Source organism: Nomia melanderi, chromosome 12 (assembly GCF_051020985.1).
Source record: "Nomia melanderi isolate GNS246 chromosome 12, iyNomMela1, whole genome shotgun sequence".
Classification (NCBI taxonomy): Eukaryota; Metazoa; Arthropoda; class Insecta; order Hymenoptera; family Halictidae; genus Nomia; species Nomia melanderi.
In genome coordinates, this window is record NC_135010.1 from 13,848,292 (window position 1) to 13,876,284 (window position 27,993).

General features: G+C 45.2%; 1 protein-coding gene across 15 annotated transcripts in view; it reads left to right on the forward strand.

Annotated features, from left to right (window-relative positions):
• The window catches only part of Lmpt (four and a half LIM domains protein limpet), an 82,474-nt gene extending 69,420 nt beyond the window's left edge, over window positions 1-13,054 (forward strand). For 14 of the 15 annotated variants that reach the window (XM_031992073.2, XM_031992067.2, XM_076372814.1 and 11 more), the window contains 4 exons: window positions 226-400; window positions 10,483-10,652; window positions 10,731-10,917; window positions 11,024-13,054. In XM_031992073.2, coding sequence (XP_031847933.1) covers window positions 226-400; window positions 10,483-10,652; window positions 10,731-10,917; window positions 11,024-11,181 — 690 coding nt within the window. In that variant the 3' untranslated portion in view covers window positions 11,182-13,054. Of the gene's footprint in view, window positions 1-225; window positions 401-3,037; window positions 3,659-10,482; window positions 10,653-10,730; window positions 10,918-11,023 lie in introns of those variants that run through there. The other variant, XM_031992082.2, reaches the window with a different exon arrangement.
• Window positions 13,055-27,993: the final 14,939 nt, after the last annotated feature.

The following is a 27,993-nucleotide window of genomic DNA, read 5'->3' on the forward strand; positions in this document are numbered from 1 at the left end:
TCGGATGCACTAATCGACGGCAAACAACGAAGAATCCTCGTGTTTGCGTCGCGTCGAGAGTCGTCCTCCGTTTTCTTAACGACGCGGACCTCGTCGGAGGAAACCTTGCGCGTCTGTCAATATTTTCCTCGCGACGGAGTCCGCGTGAATTCTCAGGCGTTCCTCTAGCGGACGGATCCCTCGCGTGCGCTCGAACTGATGATGGACTCGCCGGTCTGTTTTCAGGATTTGTCGTACAAGGACAAGCACTGGCACGAGGCCTGCTTCCTCTGCAACAGGTGCAGAGTGTCCTTGGTGGACAAACAGTTCGGTAGCAAGGTGGACAAGATCTACTGCGGCAACTGCTACGACGCCCAGTTCGCCAGCCGCTGCGATGGATGCGGAGAGATCTTCCGTGCTGGTACGTAATCCGTCATCTTCCACAGGATTTATCGAACGACCTTCTACGATCCTTGCCGATCGTTGGGTCAAACTTCTTAAATATTAGCGATCGAATTAGAATTTGAAATGGATGAAAAATAGTGCGATGATCATCGGATCTTTCGTATTTTCGTGGCTCCATTTTTATACTATAAAATTTCAAGTTGAATGCTGGAGGAAAATGAATTTTCCGTATTTTCACGGTTCTATGATTATTATAGTGTAAAATGTCAAGTTGAATGGCAAGGCAACACCGTTAAACCCTCGTACAAGCCTCGGAGCTACCCGATCGGCGACGAATCCCGAACAATGATTCACGATCGCGAGCGGGCGGAGGCCGGCCATAGATCTTGCATTCGGCGCTTCTTATTAAGGCAATCGAGTCAAGGCTGTGGCTCCGAGCCGGTACCAATTATCGCGACTCGTTCCGAAATGGAAATACGGCGAGCACACCTACGACTCTAATCCGAAATGAACAGCTAGTTAAGGAAAAAGGGAGAACGAACGGCCAGGAATCGTACGCGAATCGCGATAAGATACGGATTTACGACTCTGACACCGTTTCGAACACAGCGGCGACTCGTGAAAAACTTTTCGGGGCAGAGGGAATCGTAAAAGTTCATTTTATCGCTTGGAATAAGGTCGAGGAGTACCGTCGAGTTCAACCCTTCGCGTGCGATGATGCTTCGGAATACACAAAACTCGGCAGATAGCTAAATTATACATCAATCGCGTAGACAATAGAAAAAGAAATTAAATCATTTCAGTATTCGAATCATTCGTTCGACTTAGTCTTCCAAATACGAAAATCTCGTCTCGAAGTGTCTTAAAAGCTTTGAATATTCGAAATGATCTTGAAAATAAATAGCTTTCACTTGAATACTATAATTCACTTGATTACTTCTAAAGAAACTGAAAATGATCTATTGTTACAATTTTTCTATACATTACGTATTAATCGTATTAAATGCTCGATGTGCTCAATATTATCAGTAAGAATAATCGTTTACTCTGCTCTCTACATACTAACTATCTTTTAAAATCCATTTCAAATAAGATACCATAGTAATACAGAGTCCGTACTACAATGAGTGTCTGAAGAAACCGAAAATAATCTATTGTTAGAATTTTATTCTATTCTATTAAATCCTCGGTAGTTCTAGTGTCAAACGATCGCGAGGCAGAGCGAATTAATCAAGGATACCAGTTAATTTCTTCAATCTTCTCGCACTTCCGTTCTTCGATTCCGAGGGAAGCCTGATTTCCCATAAGTCCCAGATCGAAACGAAACGTCGCGACACCGCGGCGAAAGAACTTGACCGACTAAACAACGAAAGGTCGAATTTCTCGAAGTAGGAAGTCCTCTCGAGGGCGCCCGCTTCCGCGGAGAGGCAGACGCGCCGCGAGCGGGCCCGCAACTCGGTCAAGTACGCTCGGTGTCGTCGCGGGTTTCATCTAGCGAAATCCCGCGGAGGAACGCGCGTTCAGCTGATAATTCCCAAGGAACGTTCGAAACGAGGACCATCGATTCCGCGGGGCGAAGTTCGTGCCTGTGACGGACTGGTTTCGCTTCACGCGACGCGCGTGGGAGTCCCGTCGAATCTTCGGCTGGATAGAGGCCGGCTGATAGCGACAGGATCGCCGGCGAATCGTCCGTGAAAATGACTCGGTGCCAGCGCGTGTCCGTATACGGATCGAGTACGCGACCTTTCGAACCGCGCGCGTATCGCGGAATCTAACGATGCTCCGCGGCACGTTCGTGTCGATCCTCGATTTCGTTTCCGACCTTTCGCCGAATGTTCCAGAAAAGATACCAGTCCGATTGCGATCGCGGTTTCGCCGATTAACCGATCGGTCGCGCAGGTTTCGCTGGGAATATCCGAAGTTCTCCGATAAGACAGACTTTCTTCGGAATTCGCTAATGGAACAATATCATTTTATTTCATATTTCATATTTTATATTTACTGAAGACGATCGACTTTCAGTTTCTGAGTTTCGTGGCTCTTCGATGTTACAATCCTGACCAACTGATGATTCTAAAAGTTCCAAAAGATTTACCTAAGATTCTCCTGTCTGTTCAGTTCTGTTTCGAGCTGTTGAATCGACAAGCGACGTAGCTTCCGAGAGTTGACATTCTCGACGCAATTACTCGCGTGTCAATTGGAAGCTTTACGTCACAATCCTCTAAGGAACTTGCTTAGTCGGAAGTTTATCTGCGTATGAATGGAAGCGTTACATTTAAATACGATAAATCTAAATTCTGGAGATAATCGTTCTTAGTCACCGATACTCGGTAAATCGATGAGTAACGACTTGCACAGGCCAACCTGTGCAATCGTATCTTCCAAAGTAAATTCACTAAATGTAATTCCGCAAAGTTCGGTCTCGCGAGAGACAGAGGAGAGCGGCGGAGGAAAGGTGAAAGATGTTCTGGCCGAAGACCGGGCCAGGCGCGGTGTAAACGTGACCCACAAATGTATAAATATTCCGCGGACGCGATCCAGGATGGCGTGTAGTGGTTCAGCTGGCCGAGGCTCGAAGGCTGGAAGTTATCAGCGAAGTAGAAGACACGGTGCGCGTGCTCGCGACGTGCACGCCGACTCCAGCCAGCGGGTCTGGGCATCGGGTGCTTCAGTGGCTCTCAAGACTCCGGGCCAATCGCACGATTCGCCGATTTCGCGTTCCGCCTCTGTGTTTTCGTCGTGACCGTAGATCCGCCAGGTGTCTTCTCTCGTCTCGACTCGGTTTCGTCTCTCAACGCGACGCGGCGAGCATCGTCCGACGATTGCACCGATCGCTTCGTTCTCGTCGATCGCGAAGGGAGCGTTAATCGAAGAATGCGAGATTCTCGATTTTCGAATAAGAGAGAAGCTATATAGAGTTGGTCTCTGGAACTACGAGTTTGCCCGCGAGTTAGCTTTCCGTTCGAAACCGAGCCGAGAGTGAAGAGTCCCGAGTTTTCGTAGCTTCCCGCGGTTCAAGTGCGTGATCTATCGCGGAGAATCGAAGGACTTGATCGGTATACGAGAAGAATGGCTACCGATACGCTGAGCGAGAGGCTGTCCAGCAAGCTTCACCTGCAGACGAAGACGGTGGGCGAGGAGAGGATAAAGAGGGCGAAGGAGAAGGACGAGGATGTCGCGATCATCAGCATGTTCCCTATGGATGGTGACCCCAAGTTCCGTTGCTGCCTCGGCAGGGACTGTCTCTTGGGAGACCCGAAAAAAGCGGAGCCAGGTGAACATTTTCGGGAATCGGTTTCTTTGGGGTTCGGAAGGTTTCGTTGAGCTGATGATAAAGATATTCGGGTTGTTAGTTATTAGGGTAATCGTTGTTGGAAGGGAATTCTAGAGTCTTGCGCTGGAAAGACGTGCCACGCACGTCGATATTTTCTTGCAAAATCGCTTACGTCTTGTCACGTCGACAGTCTTGTTACTAGATTCTTCCCAAATGTATCACTCTGCATAAAATTGTTAGTAAAAATTAGCGCAAGACATTGCTAAACCTCTGAATGAATCTCCAGCGCAAGTTAACCGTTTGACTGCCACGAGTCTCTCCAAAAATTCGAGAAGTACCAAGCTTATTCTCTTCGAGCTCTTTCCTTTCAGCTCAGAAACCAAGTGGCTTTCGTATTTTCATATAAAAAGCTTCTAAATAGCGCCATCGTTACGCTTTCTCATTCTTAAGTAGGCGATGACAGAAATCAAGATGTGAACGATTGATTCTACGAACGTCGACGAACAGCGATCGCGTTGTTTGCCAGTCGAACGGTTAAACTATTCGAAACATCGCCGATTAGTCGAAGACACTTTCCGGCGCGCATTCTGGGCCGTTTCCGCAGGACATTGCGAAACCTAGGCTGCTCGCGGGGGCGGCGGATAAGGTCCCGTTCTCAAAGTTTCCCTAAGGTCGACGTCGGCACGCCGATCGTGGGTCGACGCCGCGCAACCGGCTGCCGATAAACTAGTCGATCAAAGCCGGCGAAGCGAAAGAAAGAGAGAGAAAGAGAGAGAGAGAGAGCGTGTTTGAGAAACGGAGAGAGCGAGAAAGAGAAAGGTCCATATAGATAGAAGGAAGGAACCCGAATGGGACCACGACCTTATCTGGAAACACGAGCACGGCCGCGCGCTCGATTGTCCTCGGTGCACCTGGCTAACGAACTGGTTAATTATCCGGTGATTGGAAAATTAGGAGACGATCAGCTGGCTCCATGTCACGGTAGATCGTTCAGGTTACAGAAAAGAGGAATCGAGTTTCAACTCGGAGAACGCTTGTCTTGCTTGTAATTAACCCTTCGCTGACGAAGATTATCGAAAGCAAAACCTGCTAAATGAAACATTCAACGTAAGTCATGGAGAATAATGAAACCGTGTACATTTCTTACTGCCCGAACGGTTGAGTCGTTTCTTCGCCGCTTGGTATTCCAAACATGGAAGTTTGATCTCGGCAAAACGCCGACGTTCGCTCGCGAAGGGTTAAAAACGTCGGTTCGGAGAAGGAAAACTGCGACTAACATCCTGGAATTCTTGTGCGACAGGAGATAACGATCTACGGGGCGCGGAAGACAACCGAACCAACCAGTTTCTATGATAATCCCGCGAGCGGTTTATGATGAACGATTCCGCGCGCTAATAAAGGCGACGCTCGCTCGCTCGCTCGCTTCCGGCTGCTCCCGCGTCGACGCAACAGATGGACGGGGACGAGTTTGTTTTCCCAGAACGATCCGAGCGTCGCGCGGAAGCGGTTTCCCGGCGATTTCGTCGCGACTCGCGATTGAAATCTCTTCGAAACCGACGCCCGGCCGTGTCGAGCGACCGGCTCGCGCTCGATGTTTGTCGCCGACCGTTGCGAAACAGCCTGGAATTCGCTGCGGTACGGTTCAATAATGATGTCACGCGCCGTTCATTCGAACGAACGCGTGCCGCGCGACGGAAAGAATTTCGCCTGAAATTCGCCCGAGAAACTCGCCTCCCGAGACGATCTTTCTCGCGGACGATCGGGGAATCGAGCGAGAAACCCCTATTAATACCAGTGATGTCATGCGCGCCGCGATCGGTCCATCGGCGTTTGCTTCGATCCGTTATCCCCGAGCAATCTGTATCGGCCAGGAATGCTCGGCGCGTTGCAGACCGAGTTTAAAGTCGATCGGTTAGTCGTTCGCGTTGAAAGGAACAGGGAACGTTAATCTACCGTGTGATTAATGGTAGAACTACCGAGAATTCCGTACGGTTGCCGTGTAATCTCTGCAAGAATTATAGGAATAGATTATTCCCAGCTTCTTTCCATTCATTTTCACGATCGTCTCGAACGTTCGGCGCTTCGAACGTATCAATAATCGCGAGACAAACAGATCGAAACCGGTCATTCTCACTGGAACGATAGTTCTAGTGTTAACAGGAAAAACGTCCAATACGCTTCGCGTTAAGACGCGCAGTAGGCGCGACGAAGCGATCAGCGGAGTTTTACGTAACATTCGAGCGACTTCGCGCGATGCGTGACGATTTAAGAAGGGGCTGGGCGTTGTTGGAACGATCTATATTCTCCCGTTGCGCAATTATCGGCTGCCCCTCGCGGGAAAACTCGAACTGCAGTTCCTCCTGCACCCTTTCGCCGTTAACGATCGACGACGCATCGCTGCGCTCGTTTCGCAGCTCGTTAAGATCTGTTTACACTAACCGAGAATCCCGGTTTCCGTGAGATCGGCGCCGGTCGAACGATCCGGGGCGTCGTAAACTTCGAAACGATCGTCGATCCCGCTTCCAGCCGATCTTTGACCCCCTCTCGTTACGTGCTTCGCGTTTCGCCGTTTTTCCTCGAGTTCTCGCGTTGTTGTCGGGAAACTGAACGTTTCCCAGAAAGAATATGCGCTGCGACGCGACCGGAAGCCTTCTCGTTTTCTGGACAAAACTTAACCCTTTGCAAGATTCCATTGAAAGTTTTTCAGACACGGAATTAATTCATAAAAAACTTGTATATTTCCAATGAAAGTCATTTTGTACAATTTAGCAATATATTGATAACTTTCGATTTTCCTTACGCGAATAGCGAAATTCGAGAGTTTCGTCCATGATCACCGTTCTCCGCCGCCCGAGAAGCAGAAGAAAATCGGTTTCGGTCGCGAGCGAGGTTAACGGGCGAAGACGAAGGTCCCCTGATAAATCGATCCCGCGGCGATCGGATCGGCGGCTCGTCGCGCGTTAAGGCGACGCGTAATGCGGGATTACCACATCGGCCGGCCTTGGGCCATCCGAGTTTATACATATACGGAGCTATTGCTTGGACGCAGTGACGTCACTGGCCTCCTCCTGACTCACGGTGGACCACGAGGAATCGAGCACGAAAACCGCCGCGATCGCTCCTTTCCTCGGGGGCCATTGGAATCTAGGCTATCCCGTCTCCTGTCTCGCGATCCGCGCCGCGAGTAACCACCTACCACTCGCTCGCGAGGCTTTCAGCCGCTTATCTGTCTCCTGAACGATAGATTCACGCATCCCAGCAATTCGATACCGATTTTTCGGAGGAGACATCTTTTGCGAAACGTGGCGAAGACGTTACGAAGCAGCGAAAACGAATTAATATCAAAATAAATAGAAGTCAGCAAAAGCTTGAATGTTACTTAACCACTCGAGAATATTTTTCTCAACAGATGTTCATTATTTTCTGATAAGATATCAATGATACTTTTCAGAACTGACATAATATAATATATAATATAATATAATATTAAGTATTATATTATTATATATTATATTATACTTATATCAAATTGTATAGTACTGTATGAAATCAAATGGTGACTGAGAGCCACCTCTCGAGTGCAAAGGATCAATCATTCAAGATTCTGCTGCCTTTCCCAACATTTTCATGTTATTTCCCTATTTTTCTTGTTTCTCTCGTGTACCACTATTCTCCGACAAACGTCTCACAACAAATATTTCCTTACAAGCATTCCATAACGTACCATAAATGGTACACAGGACGTGTTAACCAGCGAAAACGAGTTAACCCGTCGCCTCACGGCTGTAACTCTTCCCCATCGGAAAGCGGGGAAGAAACGGAACACTGGTATCGATTTCGTTTTTTAATCGCGTTCAATCGTAACGGCGAGAATTAAAGGAAAGTTACGCGGCCGACAGGTTCGACAGGTTCCCGAGATTCCTGACTCACTGCTCGTATCAGGGTTCACAGAATTTCCACCATTGTTTCCATGTAACCTCAACGACGAGGTCACGGGACAGAGATAAAGCACGAAGGATCCCTGTATCGACCATCTGTCGCCGTAATAATCGATACGACGCAATCGATGCTTTATCACGGACGTTGATAAACGAGCCGCGAAACCCGTCGCCTTAATTCCTGAGTAAACGTTCACTTGTTAGCTGACTGATGACTTCTCACGCGGATAAAACGGAAAGCCATCAACAGTTTCCAGTGTTACGTACATCGAATATCGAATTCTCGAAGTTTCACCTCTAGTTTCATCAACGTCTCGCCTATAGCCTCTGAAATTGGCTTTCAACCGCAGGAAAGCTGTCTGACACGTTCAGTGCCATCGGAAATTTCGAAAGATACGATTTCTTATGAGTGTACCGATTTTTTCCATGAAATAACCCTTTGCGAACGAATGTCGACATTTCGACGAGATGAAATTTTCATATTTGGAAGTCTAAGTCGTAAACGAATGATTTAATTAGTGGAATCGCGAGAGATTACGTTCCCATTTTTCTATTCAAGTAATTGTTATATAATTTAGCTTAGCACGGAACTTAAGAAATTCAGTTAACGGGTTAAATGTCGATGGGCGTCGGTGGAAGGTGTTCACGGCCGTGACTCACGGGACGTTTTTCACGGCGATTATTTCGTTCCGGCTGTTTGGGCATCGTTAGATCACCTTTCGGAATAGCGGGTCGTTATTAATTCGACTCGCCCTTGACCACGCGCAACGGCCGCAGAGAAAGAGGAGAGGGAGGCGAGTTAATGAGCGAGAGAAATGATTGTACGCCCACCAGCGACGATTCTCCGCTGGCTGCTTAATGTCATCGCTGAAAAAGTCGCGATAGCCGGACGTTTCTCAATCGAACTTCGATTTCAAGGATCAACGGACGGCTCAACTGCGACGACAAAACGGTGTTTCCGTTTCGATCCTTTATTCTTTTAACAAGCTCGACGCTAGACTCGCGGAACTCGTCGATTTCAAGGACGCTAAATTTCTTAAACATTATTTAGTAGCAGTTTCGGTTGATCTTCATTTATGCAATTATGAGTACGTGTTATATACTCTTTCGAATCTATCATTTCCGCGATCTATGGAAAAGAGCACATAGCTTTCTAGTCGATGGAACAAATTTTTAACAGAATTTAACAATCGTACATATTACTCGATTCCTTTGAATCCAAAAATATTATTCTTCTATTATTTATTATACTTCAGAGTAAACATAGACATAGAATATGCTTAGGATTTTTTTCTTTTTCCAATAAATTATTGATAAAGTAGTTGTTTCATGGTTATGGAGTCATCAAGGTCACTTACCAACAGGTCCAAGCTAGATGCAATAAAATCATTCCATTGGACGCAGCAAGTAAAAGTGCAATCTGTTAACGGTTAACGCAACGTTTACAGAGGACGGTTAACAGAGCCAGTTACGTCGCGACGATGAACGCGACTACCATATTGCTCCATGATTAATCTCCGTTTCCATATAGAAACCGAGCGTTATGGATAACGATCGAAAACCGGAGATCGCGTGGGAGTAAACGATCCCCCGCGTTCACCGGCCAATTATAGGTGGGCCAGTAACGGGCACCGCTTGTTCCTCGGTAATTCCGTTGATCCGTGATCGTGATCGATCGAGGAGAGCCGAGGACCGTCGAGTTTCCCTTCCTTCCTTCGATCGTGAAGCATCCTTCGTCTCAGCGTGACAAGATCATTTTCATCAACTTCTCTGTCGATGCCACTTTCCATTTGTTTCTCGCGACACTTTGACCTTCAACGATGTGCTCGATTCCTTGTATGTAGCAAAAATCGTTTTACTTTTATCACTGTTATCGTAATAATAGCAATTAACGTTAAGTATCGTGCTAGCTCACTTCTATGAATCACTTTCTCGTTACCCATGTTACTATATTTCTTGGTAAGCTTAAAATACTTCCGGCTCGTTAAAGATTAACAAATAATATTCTGTCTAGTTATTAAAGGATTCGTTCCTTCGTTTGTCCTAAATCAGGAAGCTCTTTTATAGAATCTACTGTACAATCATTTCAAAACTCGAATCGTGAATTTCCTCGAAAACCGCATTGCGGGCGACACGCGCCTCTTCCGGTTCCGCGGGACTGTTCGCACCTGTCCGCGAAAACTTTGTACGCCGGTTCGACGAGAGTCTCTCCACGCGCCATTTTCTTCTGAATAGACACGTTGATCCTCGGTAAGAGCACAGCCGATTGGAAACGCGAGACTGTTCCTGGTCGAAGTGGTTTTCCACGAAATTCGCCGGAAAATTCATCCCCTGGATATTGCCGGCGCGAGGCGGATGTGCGAGCGTACACGCGAGCTTAGCGCAGCTTGTCAGGCGCCTCACGCGATCGTCTAGACTTCGGACGCAGCGATGCTACCCCTTGCTGCTGCAGACCGCCCTCGTAGAATTGAATTGTCTAGACTCGGTTAAAATATTCCGCCCGTCCGTTGCGTCCCTGTTATTTCCTGCGACCGAGAAAGAAATGGAACTGCCTCGCGTTCGGTGGAAATAGGAGAAGGATAGTTATTTACGGGGATCGTACGCTGGGATTAAGATCTTTACGGCGTTCGAAATATATTAGGGAGTTAGGGGTTGTTCAAGGTTTCGAGGGAAAAGACGCGTTTCTTGCCTTACAATATTCTGTTAAAGGCGAAGGTTTCTAATATGGTTTAACCCTTAGCACTCCAGATGATTTTGTAATCTATCAGTAACTAATTTTTATAGTAACTAGGGAAAATTAGAAATGCTATAACGTTTCTTCGAGCAACTCGAAAGTGTTGAAGAAGAAATTGTAGATCGAGTGTTGAACGGTTGCTCGTGTTCCAGGTACTAAGAAGATGGAGTACAAGACCAGACAGTGGCACGAGAAGTGCTTCTGCTGCGTGGTGTGCAAGAATCCGATCGGAACGAAGAGCTTCATCCCTCGCGAGCAGGAGATCTACTGCGCTGGATGCTACGAGGATAAGTTTGCCACGCGGTGTGTCAAGTGTAACAAGGTATTTCCCTCTCGCTCTATCAAACCTACCGATCGTCACCTCTCGAGCGCAAACGGTTAACAATCGTATTCCTTGTAGATCATCACTAGCGGCGGCGTGACGTACAAGAACGAGCCGTGGCACAGAGACTGCTTCACCTGCAGCAACTGCAACAATTCCCTGGCTGGCCAGCGATTCACCTCTCGCGACGACAAGCCGTACTGCGCCGACTGCTTCGGCGAGCTGTTCGCCAAGAGATGCACCGCCTGCTCGAAACCGATCACTGGTGAGTAAACTACCATCAGTAATCTACGATCTCATCGTTCATCGTGGAACATGACAAAAAAAAAAGAAAGAGCTGTTATAAAGACTCTCGTTTGATCGTTCCTCAGGCATCGGTGGCACTCGTTTCATCTCCTTCGAGGACAGGCATTGGCACAACGACTGCTTCATCTGCGCGGGCTGCAAAACCTCGCTGGTCGGACGTGGTTTCATCACCGACAACGAGGACATCATCTGCCCCGAGTGCGCCAAGATGAAGCTGATGTAAGGGGAAGAGAAGCGGGAGCTACAAGAACGACCGAGAAGGGCAGACAGAGCGAGGACCGATCGAGATCTGTCTGGTCCTCGCGTGAAACGCGAACCGAATCAGCAACCCTCGCCCCACGATCATCCCCCGGCTACCCTGGACCGAGAACCACGCTCCTGTCTCTGCAACGAGACGAAGAAACCACGATCGAATACGAACCTCGAAGTCCCTTCGTTTGAATTGTTCAGCGTTCTCGAGGCCGGGGAGCAACGACGATGGAAATTACCGTGTTTCCCACCCTCTAACCCTCGATTATGTTTTCAAGAAGTATATACGTGTTATATATATGTCATATATATATAATACAGGCGTCTCTGTAAAAGCCACAGCCGGGAAACGCGGTAGTTTCCATCGAAACCGAACCCTCTAGGACGATCCACCCGTGTCGATTCGTCCCGCCGAGTTCTCGCGCTGGTTCCCTCTGAGTCGAGTCGGAGAACGGGCACGGGAGCAACCTCCTAGCTTTCTTGATAGCTCTAGAGAGACCGTAGTCGTTCGCGGCCCTCGTTTTCTCTCGATCGACGAACGATCAACGCGACGCGAAGCGGAGAAACGGGGACCGCGGCTGGAAAGATTATCCGAGAATCAAACCGTCTTTAATAAGTAAATATCACTGTCGTCGAGTTGTTGCGCTGTGTTTAATTAGAGGAAGAACGGAGCTACCGTATTTGTCGTAATTGTTAACTATTAACGTTATTGTTTCCCCCATTCTCTCTTTTCTTTTCTCTGATTTCCTTTCGCTTTGTACAATGGTAGGGGAAGCGAGAGAGGCCGAGAACACGCGCACGGCGTGGGAACGGTCGCGAAAAGCCGACGCGAGGGAAGCGAACGATGAGTCCTATATATTCTTATGGAAAATGAAACTAAATTTGATATACGTATGATAATAATGTTATTTTTATTTAACTTAAACTCACACGCGCGCCCGGGGCCGCGAGCGCACCGCGCGCGGATAGATACATGTATACACTGTTTCGCATATTATTACCACGGATGCGCGCGTCGTTCGCGCGACGCGACATCCCGCGTCATTCTCTCGGCGATGATGTACTCGCACGACTCGCGCCGCGAGCGTGCAGACTTAATAAACGATTAACTGGGAGTGAGGACTCGTGTGGACAGTTTCTGCGATTCTATTACCCGTTCTCGCGTCGCCGAGCTTTCCGTGAAAGCTTTCCGTGATTCCTTCGAACCGATCGCGTTCGAGGGGCCAGGCTATTTTTCCGAACTCGAACATCCGGCGGACCAGGGAAATCCAAAGACGCGTACGCTTCATTCGAATCCTGTCGGGAGAGGAATCGCGACTCTGCACACGAATCCGACGTTGACGTTTCGAACAGCGGTAGAGAACAGAGGCGAGGAGGATCCCACGCACCCGCACACGCATACCGAACGCGTGTGTGCACACGCACACGCGGAAACACTATTTGTGGCCTTATCCGCACGAGTACACAGGGAATAACCGGTGTCCTCGCGACGCGACGACCGTTGCGCTCTCGGTACTCGATAGAGATTTTATTATTATATTGTCGACGCGGAACGGAACGATGGCGCGCGGGAATTAGAGCAAACCCCACGATGTGTCGAGAGAGAGAGAGAGGGAGAGAGAGGAATAGAGAGCGAAAACCGCAATCGTTCGACGCGAACAATAAAACTACCGTGATCACTGATGACCAATAAATTACACGTGCTATATTATGTATGTTCTTACCGATCACTCACATACTAATCGCCTTAATTAGTAAACGATAAAGAGCAGAGATTATTCTATATTCAGCGTATCGTATACACTGTTATTCTGTAAAATTGATAAATAAATAAATGTAATTATTTATGCAGTCGTCTCATTGCTACGTGAACCTACTTCATATGAGATCTTACTTTTATTTACAATTTACTCGGTTTTACGCGGCGACGCAATCGTCTGTCTTCTCTGCTTCCAAGACATATTTCAAACTTTGACAGAACCAAAACTAATATTTCTCTTTATTAAGATATTCAAATTCGGCATCCATTCATAAACCGAGGAAATTCAATATTTTATAATATATTCATATAATACAGAAAGGATTCATGAAAAACTGAAAGTCTATGGCTTGGGAAAGCTATGTATCTATATACGAATAATTAACGTAACGATGGTTGCATCAATCAGGGGCACAATACCCGCAATGAGTAAGACAAGGATAGTACGTGCGTGCGACAAGGATAGAAGATTTTGGTGGCGGGCGACAGTAGCGCCATCTAGCGGACGGGCGTTTTCGAAGCTTTTCCCTATACCCGCAATGAGTGCGACAAGGACAGAGCTAGTGTGCGACAAGGACAGAGATAGTCTCACTCTAGCCACCTCCTACGAAAAAGCATCTCATCAGTCCCTGGTACCTACTCGTGAAGCATCAGGACTAAGGAGGTAACCGAAAGTGAGCCATCTAGCGGCGATAGTTAAGAACTAAATGCGACATGTCGACGGAGAAGAAACAAATAAAGCAGCGAATTTATTAATAACTCGACTACTACGAATAAATTGTTAACGTTTGTAATTTAAGATTATAGAATGGACCTTCCCCTACTTTCTTATGTCACTATCGATAGGATTTTGTACCGCGTTAATTATATATTAATTATTATTCGGGACGACGTCATGGTTTAGCCTTAATGGAAAAGTTGAACAATTGGTTGCAGTATGCCTAGCAATTATCGGGCCAAGAACCGAAAGGGGTCAATTAAGAAAGAAGTCTTTGATTCTAGAATGAGAAAAATCTTAGAGGAAGTTTCTGATTCAACAAGAGAAAATGAGGACGCGTAGCAAACTGCGATAACAATAGCCAGAAGCATAGTGACCAGTTACGATGCACCCTATCTATCGGACCAGAGGATGACCTATGTACTATAGTTTTCTAGTTCTCTTGTTCTTTTTCATTTTATATTTTCTACTTAGTCTTAAGAGCTTCACGTTTAGGATTTGTAATTATATATTCAACTGTCTTCGGAATAATTCATGCATGAACTCAAGGTTCCTGTAATATCGTCGAGCTGTTGTTGATGATGATGATGTCAAGGATGTCGCGACTGAGGTGGGGGACCTTAGTCTACATAAGCAAAGGTCCCGACAGCAGAGGCATCAGTCCGTCGCGAACTTTTGAACCGTGAGCATCGGAGAGGACTAGTAGACATTCCCGAGGTTGCCTGGAACCTCCTGGTGCTTCCTGGACCTCTCTGGGCTCCAGTGGCCTACTCCTACCTTCACCCCTGACTACCAATGACCACCACTGACCACCACTGACCACCACTGACCACCACTGACCACCACTGACCACCACTGACCACCACTGACCACCACTGACCATCACTGACCATCACTGACCATCACTGACCATCACTGACCATCACTGACCATTCGCGATTCATGCAGATCCATACAGAGCGGTGGTCCCCAACCCATTCTAAGTCATGTACCGATTGCTAACAGCGATCGGTGAGTCGCATGCTCTTTCTTTTTAACTCCAGTCACCGATCATGTCGTAGGACGAATGGTCCGTACCGACACCGGTGACTGGTAGTACCATTTTAGTAGTTTTTGATTTTGTGAGTGCAGTGACCTCGGATATGCCTCTCGAGGCATACCCGAGAGTAGTAACATTTTATGGTTTATTTCTTAGATAGGATAGGGTTTTCTTGTACGTCGCGTCTAACGGTAACTGCAAATATTAGCAACAATGCTTTGACTTTTTATCACATTACAAGTAACGTAATTTTGTAGTTTCGTATATAAGATATAAGACAACCTTTAACATTGAATATTAAGATAATATGACTGAGAACCTAGTGGTACATTAATTGTAACAATAGGTTCAGTCTAATTTTCGATTCCTACAGTTCGACTAACATACAGTCGATTGAAATGATTGATTATTCGCGTTAAAGTTAACTTAATCGCTGAAATATCACAGTAAATATCGTACAAGAAAACATTTCGCGACGGGTAGGTCTCTGAATCGAAGCAACTACTTGTAAAACATTCTTCTGATATTAGAAACAGTTGCTTCGATAAAGGGATCACCTGAGGATTTTTGGAAATATGTTAAAAGTTTAAATAGAATCATTCATATTGCTATTTCACTTAGAGTCTCATTTTCTATTAAATTTAGATTTCTCTTATTGTTTTATTGAATATTACAGTAGTAGTGCACTAGTACACTCTTCATTTCTAAAGTTAGAGAATAAAATTCTTAATTCTGAGTCAATTAAAGCAATTTTTGAGAACCAAAGAACATTAGTCCGTTAGAAAAATCAGAAACTAACATGATTTTATAGCTAGGATTTTCAGGATATTGTTTCCATGTTCATTGCTCGATCTCTCTCACGTGCCCAGGTGCTACTTGGGAGAGTGAGAGCAATGGGCATGATGATATTGTTGTTATTTAAACATGTGAGCGATTGGCAATGCTAACGTATCATGCCCGACGTATTATTCACTTGTGTGTGTGTGGTTAGGAAGTGGAAATGCGTCGGGCTTTGTAATATCATAAATGCACTTTATACGTATATATTCCAATTACTGAAAATGAAATAAATAAATTATTTGTGGAATATATGCACACTTTTCCTTATTCCCTTACTCAGTAGAGTACGAATATTAACACATTAGAATACTTTGATCGTCCATACGTTTCCAAATGACACAAAGAACAGTAAAATTATATTAATTTCAATGAATTGTTCGTGTCAAGTAAAATATATTCTCAAAGATCGTTAGTCATTGCCAATCGATTTCAGGAATTGATAAATTAGAGTATGAATGTGGTTGTTAGCGAACGTCCCGGGACGTTTTCTCTAGTCGTTAGGTTCTTTCGCACCCGGGTGCATCAGTGACAATCGTGGAATGATGTGTGTTTGTGAGAATGAGTCTTTTGCTCTTTTTTTAAATATAGCTATAGGTAGGCAGGTAGCATACTTTCTGGAATGAATGTTAGATTTAAGTAGGCAGGGGCCGGTGCTGGCCGTCGTTTCTGCGCGATGGTCAGTTACCGGGGAACTTGAAAAATCGGTTCAAAGTTGATAGCAAAACGGAGCATGCCGTTTGCTGATCAACCTTGATCTCGACTTTTCAAGTTCCACATAGATACCGCGGTCGCGATTGGTATTAGGCGCGATTAGGCGAAACGTTCGAACTTGCTCGATTGCACTGTCGAATGGTCGATGGCTGATCCCGAGCCATTGGCCATTCGCTATCGAGCAAGCTCAGGGTTTCAGAAACGGCGGACTGCCGAAGAAACGAAGAGGCGTATGCCGAAGAGGCCCCGACAAAATGTCGCTCAAGAGGGCAACTATTAATGGCGCTCCATCTTAGCATGTAGATGGAGCGTCATTTTATGTTACTACTTTGTCACTGCACTCACTTTAGCTTCAGTAGAAATAGTAGTAGTAGTAGAAAAGTAGTTGTAGTTACATCGGGCTGGCCATAGCCGCCCCAACGACCAGCAATGAGCATTTCGCGATTTTTAATTAGCGTTGCGAGACAAAGACTACGGTTTGGATTAGAGTTGCGAATGATATAATCGCGATTTCGATTAGAATTGATTTTTATACTTGTTTTCTGAAATTACGGTAAAGATAGCATTGCGTATGACAAACATTGATCGCGTTTGACTTTAATACTATCGAATTAAAAGCGCACTTATGTTAACCATCACGTACATCTTTTAATTTTGTAATAGCGTTGCGAATAACTAAATAATCGCGTTTGATAGAATACGATGTATTAGATATAATTCTCGTTGATTAAAGTACCGTCGCGATCCCGATCGATCGCGTTTTTCTTAGTGTCGCGACACTGACTTTTCGCGTTGCCTTAGAGTTGCGTTATATTAAATGCTCAAACATATGCTGGAATCATAAGAACCACAGAGCAGTTTGCGTTACTGCGAACGGTGGTTCTCCGCAGCTAAAATAGCTGCACATTATTGCCCGCAACCAACATGGTTGCCCCGTATTTCGAAATGTAGCGTTGCGTATAATAAAACTGGTGCACGCGAGTTATTCATTTTAAATTAAATAAACTAGAGTTGCTAAATTTCAGCTACTAAAAACATGAGCGTCGGTGATTGTATTGATAGATTGTTAAACATCAATCATACTGTAATTTATAATTTATGGAAAAGAATAAGGAATTAAATTTTGTAGTTTTACTTTGGATTTGTGCTATACATATGTAAAATGTTATATTAACGTAGGGCTAACAATTAAATAATAGACTAAAAAGCCCCCACTATCGCGCGGCTGGCGAGTAGTGTGTTAATGAAAAAGTCGAGGTTCGTATAATATCGTCGAGTGCAAACGGTGGAACGAGAAATTGTTTGTAATGTTGACGTCAAGGAGGTCGTTAAGGTGGGGATCTTCGGCTTTATAAGGACGGTCTTGACAGCAGAGAGCTCAGTTCCTCGCGAACTCTCGAACAGAGAGGATCGGAGAGGACCAGCAGACCCCCCTGGCCTACCCTGGCCTACCCTGGCCTACCCTGGCCTACCCTGGCCTACCCTGGCCTACCCTGGCCTACCCTGGCCTACCCTGGCCTACCCTGGCCTACCCTGGCCTACCCTGGCCTACCCTGGCCTACCCTGGCCTACCCTGGCCTACCCTGGTCTACCTTGGACATCTCTGGTCTACCTTGGACATCTCTGGTCTACCTTGGACATCTCTGGTCTACCTTGGACATCTCTGGTCTACCTTGGACATCTCTGGCCTACCCTGGCCTACCCTGGCCTACCCTGGCCTACCCCGGCCTACCCCGGCCTACCCCGGCCTACCCCGGCCTACCCTGGCCTACCCCGGCCTACCCTGGCCTACCCTGGCCTACCCTGGCCTACCCTGGCCTACCCTCGAATACTCTGGACCTCTCTGGGCATCAGTGGTCTACTCCTACCTTCACTCCAGGGCACTGGTGACCAGTACTGACTAGCACCGATCAGTAGAGAGTAATGCAGATCCATGGTGGCCAGTACTGATGGATACCAATGGTCCTGGGATCCCCCTAAGCTATGTACCGATTGCGAACAGCGATCGGTGAGTCGCATGCTCTTTCTTTTTAACTCCAGTCACCGATCATGTCGTAGGACGAATGGTCCGTACCGACACCGGTGACTGGTAGTACCATTTTAGTAGTTTTTGATTTTGTGAGTGCAGTGACCTCGGATATGCCTCTCGAGGCATACCCGAGAGTAGTAACATTTTATGGTTTATTTCTTAGATAGGATAGGGTTTTCTTGTACGCCGCGTTTAACTTTAACTGCAAATATTAGCAACAATGCTTTGACTTTTTATCACATTACAAGTAACGTAATTTTGTAGTTTCGTATATAAGATATAAGACAACCTTTAACATTGAATATTAAGATAATATGACTGAGAACCTAGTGGTACATTAATTGTAACAATAGGTTCAGTCTAATTTTCGATTCCTACAGTTCGACTAACATACAGTCGATTGAAATGATTGATTATTCGCGTTAAAGTTAACTTAATCGCTGAAATATCACAGTAAATATCGTACAAGAAAACATTTCGCGACGGGTAGGTCTCTGAATCGAAGCAACTACTTGTAAAACATTCTTCTGATATTAGAAACAGTTGCTTCGATAAAGGGATCACCTGAGGATTTTTGGAAATATGTTAAAAGTTTAAATAGAATCATTCATATTGCTATTTCACTTAGAGTCTCATTTTCTATTAAATTTAGATTTCTCTTATTGTTTTATTGAATATTACAGTAGTAGTGCACTAGTACACTCTTCATTTCTAAAGTTAGAGAATAAAATTCTTAATTCTGAGTCAATTAAAGTAATTTTTGAGAACCAAAGAACATTAGTCCGTTAGAAAAATCAGAAACTAACATGATTTTATAGCTAGGATTTTCAGGATATTGTTTCCATGTTCGTTGCTCGATCTCTCTCAAGTGCCCAGGTGCTACTTGGGAGAGTGAGAGCAATGGGCATGATGAAATTGTTATTATTTAAACATGTGAGCGATTGGCAATGCTAACGTATCATGCCCGACGTATTATCCACTTGTGTGTGTGTGGTTAGGAAGTGGAAATGCGTCGGGCTTTGTAATATCATAAATGCTCTTTATGCGTATATATTCCAGTTACTGTAAATGAAATAAATAAATTGTTTGTGGAATATATACACACTTTTCCTTATTCCTTTACTCAGTAGAGTACGAATATTAACATATTAGAATACTTTGATCGTCCATACGTTTCCAAATGACACAAAGAACAGTAAAATTATATTAATTTCAATGAATTGTTCGTGTCAAGTAAAATATATTCTCAAAGATCGTTAGTCATTGCCAATCGATTTCAGGAATTGATAAATTAGAGTATGAATGTGGTTGTTAGCGAACGTCCCGGGACGTTTTCTCTAGTCGTTAGGTTCTTTCGCACCCGGGTGCATCAGAGACAATCGTGGAATGATGTGTGTTTGTGAGAATGAGTCTTTTGCTCCTTTTTTAAATATAGCTATAGGTAGGCAGGTAGCATACTTTCTGGAATGAATGTTAGATTTAAGTAGGCAGGGGCCGGTGCTGGCCGTCGTTTCTGCACGATGGTCAGTTACCGGGGAACTTGAAAAATCGGTTCAAAGTTGATAGCAAAACGGAGCATGCCGTTTGCTGATCAGCCTTGATCTCGACTTTTCAAGTTCCACATAGATACCGCGGTTGCGATCGGTATTAGGCGCGATTAGGCGAAACGCTCGAAATTGCTCGATTGCACTGTCGAATGGTCGATGGCTGATCCCGAGCCATTGGCCATTCGCTATCGAGCAAGCTCAGGGTTTCAGAAACGGCGGACTGCCGAAGAAACGAAGAGGCGTATGCCGAAGAGGCCCCGACAAAATGTCGCTCAAGAGGGCAACTATTAATGGCGCTCCATCTTAGCATGTAGATGGAGCGTCATTTTATGTTACTACTTTGTCACTGCACTCACTTTAGCTTCAGTAGAAATATTAGTAGTAGTAGTAGTAGTAGTAGTAGTAGTAGTAGTAGTAGTAGAAAAGTAGTTGTAGTTGTATCGGGCTGGCCATAGCCGCCCCAACGACCAGCAATGAGCATTTCGCGATTTTTAATTAGCGTAGCGAGATAAACATTACGGTTTGGATTAGAGTTGCGAATGATATAATCGCGATTTCGATTAATATTAATTTTTATACTTGTCTTTTGAAATTTTCCTAAAAGTAACTTTGCGTATGACAAACACTGATTGCGTTTGATTTTAATACTGTTATATATAAAGCTCAATTATGTTAACTAACACGTAGTTCTCTTGATTTTGACATAGCGTTGCGATTAATTGAATAAACGCGTTTGAGAGAATGTACTTTATTAGATGTAATTTTTATTTATTAATGTAGCGTTGCGAAATCAGTAGATCGCGTTCTTCTTAGTGTGGCGACAATAATTTTTCGCGTTGCCTTAGAGTTGCGTTATATTAAATGCTCAAACATATGCTGGAACCATAAGAACCACAGAGCAGTTTGCTCTACTGCGAACCGTGGTTCTTCGCAGCTAAAATAGTTGCACATTATTGCCCGCAACCAATATTTGGTTGCCCCCTATTCCGAAATGTAGCGTTGCGTGTTATAAAACTGGTGCACGCGAGTTATTCATTTTAAATTAAATAAGTTAGAGTTGCGATCAATACTGAAACCCTCGCGTTTTTATTTTATTGTGAAATTTGTAAAGTAGCGTTGCGATTAATCATACCTTTCGCGTTTCTTATTGAGATCTTTGCATATTTTATTAATCGGCGCGGCGAACAGTAATGCACCTTTCGCGTTCATTATTTAAAGATTTGTAAATTCCGTAAATTAGTGTTGCGAAAGAAAAGGGCCACTCTCGCGACTTTTATTGCACGTATAATATCACAGAGTGGACAGTCCCATTTTTTAAACATCCCCCCTTCTATTCAGCTTCATGTAATTGAACAAAATTTACTGTCTGATCAAGTGAGTTTCTGTTTCAGAGGAATTTGAATATTTTCATTCCTTACATTATATTCATTCACTAATCGAAGTAGACAATTTCTGTTACTGTTCCTTTCCCTTCTTCTACTCATTTGTTTCAGCTTTAATTCTAATCTATTTTTAATTCAATTTTATACTAATGTCATTTTATCATCGACACATTATTAATGTATGCCTACATTATTACATTACATACAGTATGCTTACATTATTAATGTATTAACTGCGATAGGAATCAGTGCGTTATATATAAGCGCGTTAACAATAAGTGCATTAAATAAAAGATTTCGATGTAGAAAGGGAGGTCGGTGGAATTGAATTTCCACCCACCTCCCAGGGTCTCCTCGCAGCAACCTCCACGTGGTAGACCTGGAAACTAGCAGCATCGTCGATAGAGTAGTTCCTATCGAGGATGCTGCTAGGCCAATGGCTGCGAAATTTTGTTAAATATGTCGAGTAGTTATTCTTTAGATTCATTTGCTTTCGCCTGTTTCTCGTTTTACTCCGGTTCACTTAGCCATGCACGCAAGTGAATCGGCCGCGTGTCAGGTCAGTCAGCGCTACAGTGTTGTAACTCGATGCGACCGATTCAAAGGGTTATGATGGTGGGGTCCGGTTTGTACCCCGTGGGAAGGGATGCTAGTTGTCCTGTGCCCATCAAAGCCAGAATCGTCACGGAGATCCCAGCAATGGGTGAACGTTGGCGCCGGTGGAGATCATCCTCTGTCCTGGAGATGAGGAAGCATCGGACCTCAACACTGTAGTTCTGCCTGGGTTGCTCGCGGTTTGCTCGCGCACCCTTCCTTTTGATCAGGGACTTCTTCTCTGATTTCTTTAATTGTCGAATCGAGGACTTCCTCCTCGATTCTCTCCCTTTGCTTTTGGCCCGATAATTGCTCGACATATATGCCACCGATACGCAATTGTATAAATCTAAGCTAAGTTAGTATTAAGCATGCGAAAGAAGACGTCGATCATCCGCCGTGGGATTATTATAATATCAAATGCGATAGACATAAGTGCGTTAAAGATAAGACTTAGATTTAGAACGGGAGGTCGGTGGAATTGAATTTCCACCCACCTCCCAGGGTCCCTCGCAGCAACCTCCACGCGGTGGACCTGGTAACTAGCAGCATCGCCGATAGTGGTGGCTATCGAGGATGCTGCTAGGCTAATTGGCTGCGACACTGTATAAAATATGTCGAATAGTTATTCTTTAGAGTCATTCACTTATTCCGCCTGTTTCTCCATTTATTCCGATTCACTTAGCCATGTATGCAAGTGAATCGGCCGTGTTCAGGCCAGTCAGCGCTGCAGTGTCGTAAGTCGATGTGATCGAATCGAAAGGTCATGATGGTGGACTCAGGACCGGTACCATGTTACCGGTACGAGTCTGTGGGTACGGAAATTTTATATATAGTCCCGAGCCCATCGAAGCCATAATTGTCACGGAGATCCTCTCCTTCGTAATACGCTCGCGCCCTTTAGGGCAGAGTGTTGGGGAGAAATGGGGGAACGCTGGCGCCGGCCGAGATCATCCTCTGATTGATTAGATGAGGGATCATCGGAACTCGGCACTGTAGTTCTGCCTGTCCTGACCACGGTTTGCTTCGCGGCACCGTGATTTTGCCTTTTTTAATCAGAGACTTCTTCTCTGATTTCTCATTTTCGAATCAAGAACTTCCTTCTTGATTCGCCCCCTTTGCTTCTTGTCCCAATAATTGCTCGACATATTCGCGAATGATGTACAATTTCATAAGACTAAAGTAAGTTAGAAGTATGATTGTATCCCCGATACAATCATAAGAGTATAAAACATGCCGAGTAATTAATCATTATTTTAATTCACTGGTTTCGCTTGTCTCCCTTTATTCCGATTCACTTTGCCATGTATGCAAGTGATAATTGCTCGGCATTCTGCGACTAAATTATAGTTCAATCTATTTGTTAAGGCTAGTCTAAGTTAGAATTAAGCGTGCGAAAGAATACATCGATCATCCGCCGTGGGATACTTCATCGTTTCGCCGAGGGAGCATTATAATTTTAAGAACGATAGATATAAGTGCGTTAAAGATAAGATTTAGGATTAGAACGGGAGGTCGGTGGAATTGAATTTCCACCTACCTCCCAGGGTCTCTCGCAGCAACCTCCACGTGGTGGACCTGGAAACTAGCAGCATCGCCGATATTGCGCTTATCGAGGATGCTGCTAGGCCAATGGCTGCGAATTGTGTAAAATATGCCGAGTAGTTATTCTTTAGCTTGATTTTCTGATTTCGCCTCTTTCCATGTGTCTGGTTCACTTGGTTCACTGACTCATTTGACAGTGGTTTGCTTCTTGTCTTGATAATTGCTCGGCATTCTGCGACTAAATTATAGTTCAAGCTATTTGTTAAGGCTATTCTAAGTTAGAAGTAAGATTGCGAACGAAGATGTATCGTCCGCCGTGGGATACTTCGTCAGCTCAACAAAGAAGACAGCCGCCGTGGGATTACAATTAAGTGTATCGATAAATGCGCTTAGAATAAGATTTGGAATGAGAATGGATGGTGGATGATTGTAGAATTTAAGATATTCATTAAGGCTAAGGTAAGTTAGAATTAAGCATGCGAAAGAAGACGTCGATCATCCGCCGTGGGATACTTCATCATTTCACCGTTCGATTATTATAATATTGAGAACGATAGATATAAGTGCGTTAAAGATAAGCTTTAGAATTAGAACGGGAGGTCGGTGGAATTGAATTTCCACCTACCTCCCAGGGTCCCTCGCAGCAACCTCCACGTGGTAGACCTGGAAACTAGCAGTATCGCCGATAGAGTAGTTCCTATCGAGGATACTGCTAGGCCAATGGCTGCGAAATGGTCTAAATATGTCGAGTAGTTATTCTTTAATTTGATTCTGTGATCTTTAACTGATTTCGCTCGTTTCTCAATTTGCTCCGATTCACTTAGCCATGTACGCAAGTGAATCGGCCGCGTCAGATCAGTCAGCGCTGCAGTGTCGTAACTCGGTGTGACCGATTCGAAAGATTATGATGGTGGGTTCCGGTAGGTTCCCGTGGGGAGGGACACAAGTTGTCCTGTGCCCATCAAAGCCAGAATCGTCACGGAGATCCCAGCAATGGGTGAACGTTGGCGCCGGTGGAGATCATCCTCTGATCCGTAGATGAGGAAGCATCGGACCTCGGCACTGCAGTTCTGCCTGCTCTGCTCGCGGTTTGCTCGCGTCACCCTGATTTTGCCTATTTTCAGTCAGAGACTTCTTCTCTGATTTCTCATTCTCGAATCAAGGGCTTCTTCCTTGATTCGCCCCCTTTGTTTCTCGCTTCGATAATTCCTCGACATATCTGCGACCAATGCGTAGTTTCATAAGGCTAAACTAAGGTAGAATTAAGATTGCGTCCCCTAATTGTCTCGCGTCGTCTCATTCTCGAGTCGAGGACTTCTTCCTCGATTCATTCCCCTTACTGCGATGATTGTAGAATTTAAGGTATGCGTTGAAACTAAGCTAAGTTAGAATTACGAAAGAAGACGTCGATCATCCACCGAGGGACACTTCATCGTTTCGAGCGATTATTATATTAAGAGCGATAGATATAAGTGCGTTAATTGCTCGTTGCGCCCAATGCTCGAATCAAGGACTTCTTCCTTGATTCGATTCCTATACTGCGATGATTCTATAATAAAATTTATGCGTTGCGACTAAACTGCGTTAGAATTAAGCGTGGGAAAGAAGACGTCGATCATCCGCCGTGGGATACTTCATCATTTCACCGTTCGATTATTATAATATTGAAAACGATAGATATTAAGTGCGTTAGAGATAAGATTTAGAATTAGAACGGGAGGTCGGTGGAATTGAGTTTCCACCTACCTCCCAGGGTCCCTCGCAGCAACCTCCACGTGGTAGACCTGGAAACTAGCAGCATCGCCGATAGAGTAGTTCCTATCGAGGATACTGCTAGGCCAATGGCTGCGAATTGTGTAAAATATGCCGAGTAGTTATTCTTTAGCTTGATTCTCTGATTCCGCCTGTTTCAATGTATCCGGTTCACTTGGCCATGCTTGCAAGTGCATCGGGCCGTGTGACGCCAGTCAGTTCTGCAGTTCCGAGTCTCGGTGCTCTGACTCGAAGTAAGATCATGACGGACCACCGTGGGCCGTATGGTGCTCGCGCCGACGGCTCACGGTACTGCTCTTCCCAGGATCCTACTTCTTTGTAAACCGCCCCTAGTCCTGTGCTAAGCCACAGGGCAGGGCGTGGAGAAGTTAACGGGAACCTAAGATGAGCACGTGTCCGTCCGCTGATCCGAAAAGGGCAGAGCACCGGTACTCGGGACTGTAGTTCTGACTGGTTGATCGCGGTTTGCTCGCGTCACCCTCCTTTTTAAATCAGAGACTTCTTCTCTGATTTCTCTAATCGTAGAATCAAGGACTTCCTCCTTGATTCGTACCCTTTGCTTCTTGGTCCGATAATTGCTCGGCATATCTGCGACCGATGCGTAGTTTTATACTGCGAAAGTAAGTTAGAATTAAGACCGTATCCCCAATTTTGCTCTTGCTGAATCAGAGACTTCTTCTCTGATTCGTCTCGCTTTTGAATCAAGGACTTCTTCCTTGCTTCACTCCCTATACTGCGATGATTGCGTAATAAAAATAATGCGTTGCGACTGAAATGCGTTTAATATTAAGGTTTAGAATAAGAACGGGAGGTCGGTGGAATTGAATTTCCACCTACCTCCCAGGGTCCCTCGCAGCAACCTCCACGTGGTAGACCTGGAAACTAGCAGCATCGCCGATAGAGTAGTTCCTATCGAGGATGCTGCTAGGCCGATGGCTGCGCAATTGTCTAAATATGTCGAGTAGTTATTCTTTAGATTCATTCGCTTTCGCCTGTCTTTCGATTTACTCCGGTTCACTTAGCCATGCATGCAAGTGAATCGGCCGCGTGTCAGGTCAGTCAGCGCTGCAGTGTTGTAACTCGATGTGACCGATTCAAAGGGTTATGATGGTGGGGTCCGGTTTGTACCCCGTGGGAAGGGATGCTAGTTGTCCTGTGCCCATCAAAGCCAGAATCGTCACGGAGATCCCAGCAATGGGTGAACGTTGGCGCCGGTGGAGATCATCCTCTGTCCTGGAGATGAGGAAGCATCGGACCTCAACACTGTAGTTCTGCCTGTCTTGCTCGCGGTTTGCTCGCGCACCCTTCTTTTTAATCAGGGACTTCTTCTCTGATTTCTCTAATTGTCGAATCGAGGACTTCCTCCTCGATTCTCTCCCTTTGCTTTTGGCCCGATAATTGCTCGACATATATGCCACCGATACGCAATTGTATAAATCTAAGCTAAGTTAGTATTAAGCATGGGAAAGAAGACGTCGATCATCCGCCGAGGGATTATTAGAATATTAAATGCGATAGACATAAGTGCGTTAAAGATAAGACTTAGATTTAGAACGGGAGGTCGGTGGAATTGAATTTCCACCCACCTCCCAGGGTCCCTCGCAGCAACCTCCACGCGGTGGACCTGGTAACTAGCAGCATCGCCGATAGTGGTGGCTATCGAGGATGCTGCTAGGCTAATTGGCTGCGACATTGTATAAAATATGTCGAATGGTTATTCTTTAGAGTCATTCACTTATTCCGCCTGTTTCTCCATTTATTCCGATTCACTTAGCCATGTATGCAAGTGAATCGGCCGTGTTCAGGCCAGTCAGCGCTGCAGTGTCGTAAGTCGATGTGATCGAATCGAAAGGTCATGATGGTGGACTCAGGACCGGTACCATGTTACCGGTACGAGTCTGTGGGTACGGAAATTTTATATATAGTCCCGAGCCCATCGAAGCCATAATTGTCACGGAGATCCTCTCCTTCGTAATACGCTCGCGCCCTTTAGGGCAGAGTGTTGGGGAGAAATGGGGGAACGCTGGCGCCGGCCGAGATCATCCTCTGATTGATTAGATGAGGGATCATCGGAACTCGGCACTGTAGTTCTGCCTGTCCTGACCACGGTTTGCTTCGCGGCACCGTGATTTTGCCTTTTTTAATCAGAGACTTCTTCTCTGATTTCTCATTTTCGAATCAAGAACTTCCTTCTTGATTCGCCCCCTTTGCTTCTTGTCCCAATAATTGCTCGACATATTCGCGAATGATGTACAATTTCATAAGACTAAACTAAGTTAGAAGTATGATTGTATCCCCGATACAATCATAAGAGTATAAAACATGCCGAGTAATTAATCATTATTTTAATTCACTGGTTTCGCTTGTCTCCCTTTATTCCAATTCACTTTGCCATGTGTGCAAGTGATAATTGCTCGGCATTCTGCGACTAAATTATAGTTCAATCTATTTATTAAGGCTAATCTAAGTTAGAATTAAGCGTGCGAAAGAATACATCGATCATCCGCCGTGGGATACTTCATCGTTTCGCCGAGGGATTATTATAATTTTAAGAACGATAGATATAAATGCGTTAAAGATAAGATTTAGGATTAGAACGGGAGGTCGGTGGAATTGAATTTCCACCTACCTCCCAGGGTCTCTCGCAGCAACCTCCACGTGGTAGACCTGGAAACTAGCAGCATCGCCGATAGAGTAGTTCCTATCGAGGATGCTGCTAGGCCAATGGCTGCGAAATTGTGTAAAATATGCCGAGTAGTTATTCTTTAGCTTGATTTTCTGATTTCGCCTCTTTCCATGTATCTGGTTCACTTGGTTCACTGACTCATTTGACAGTGGTTTGCTTCTTG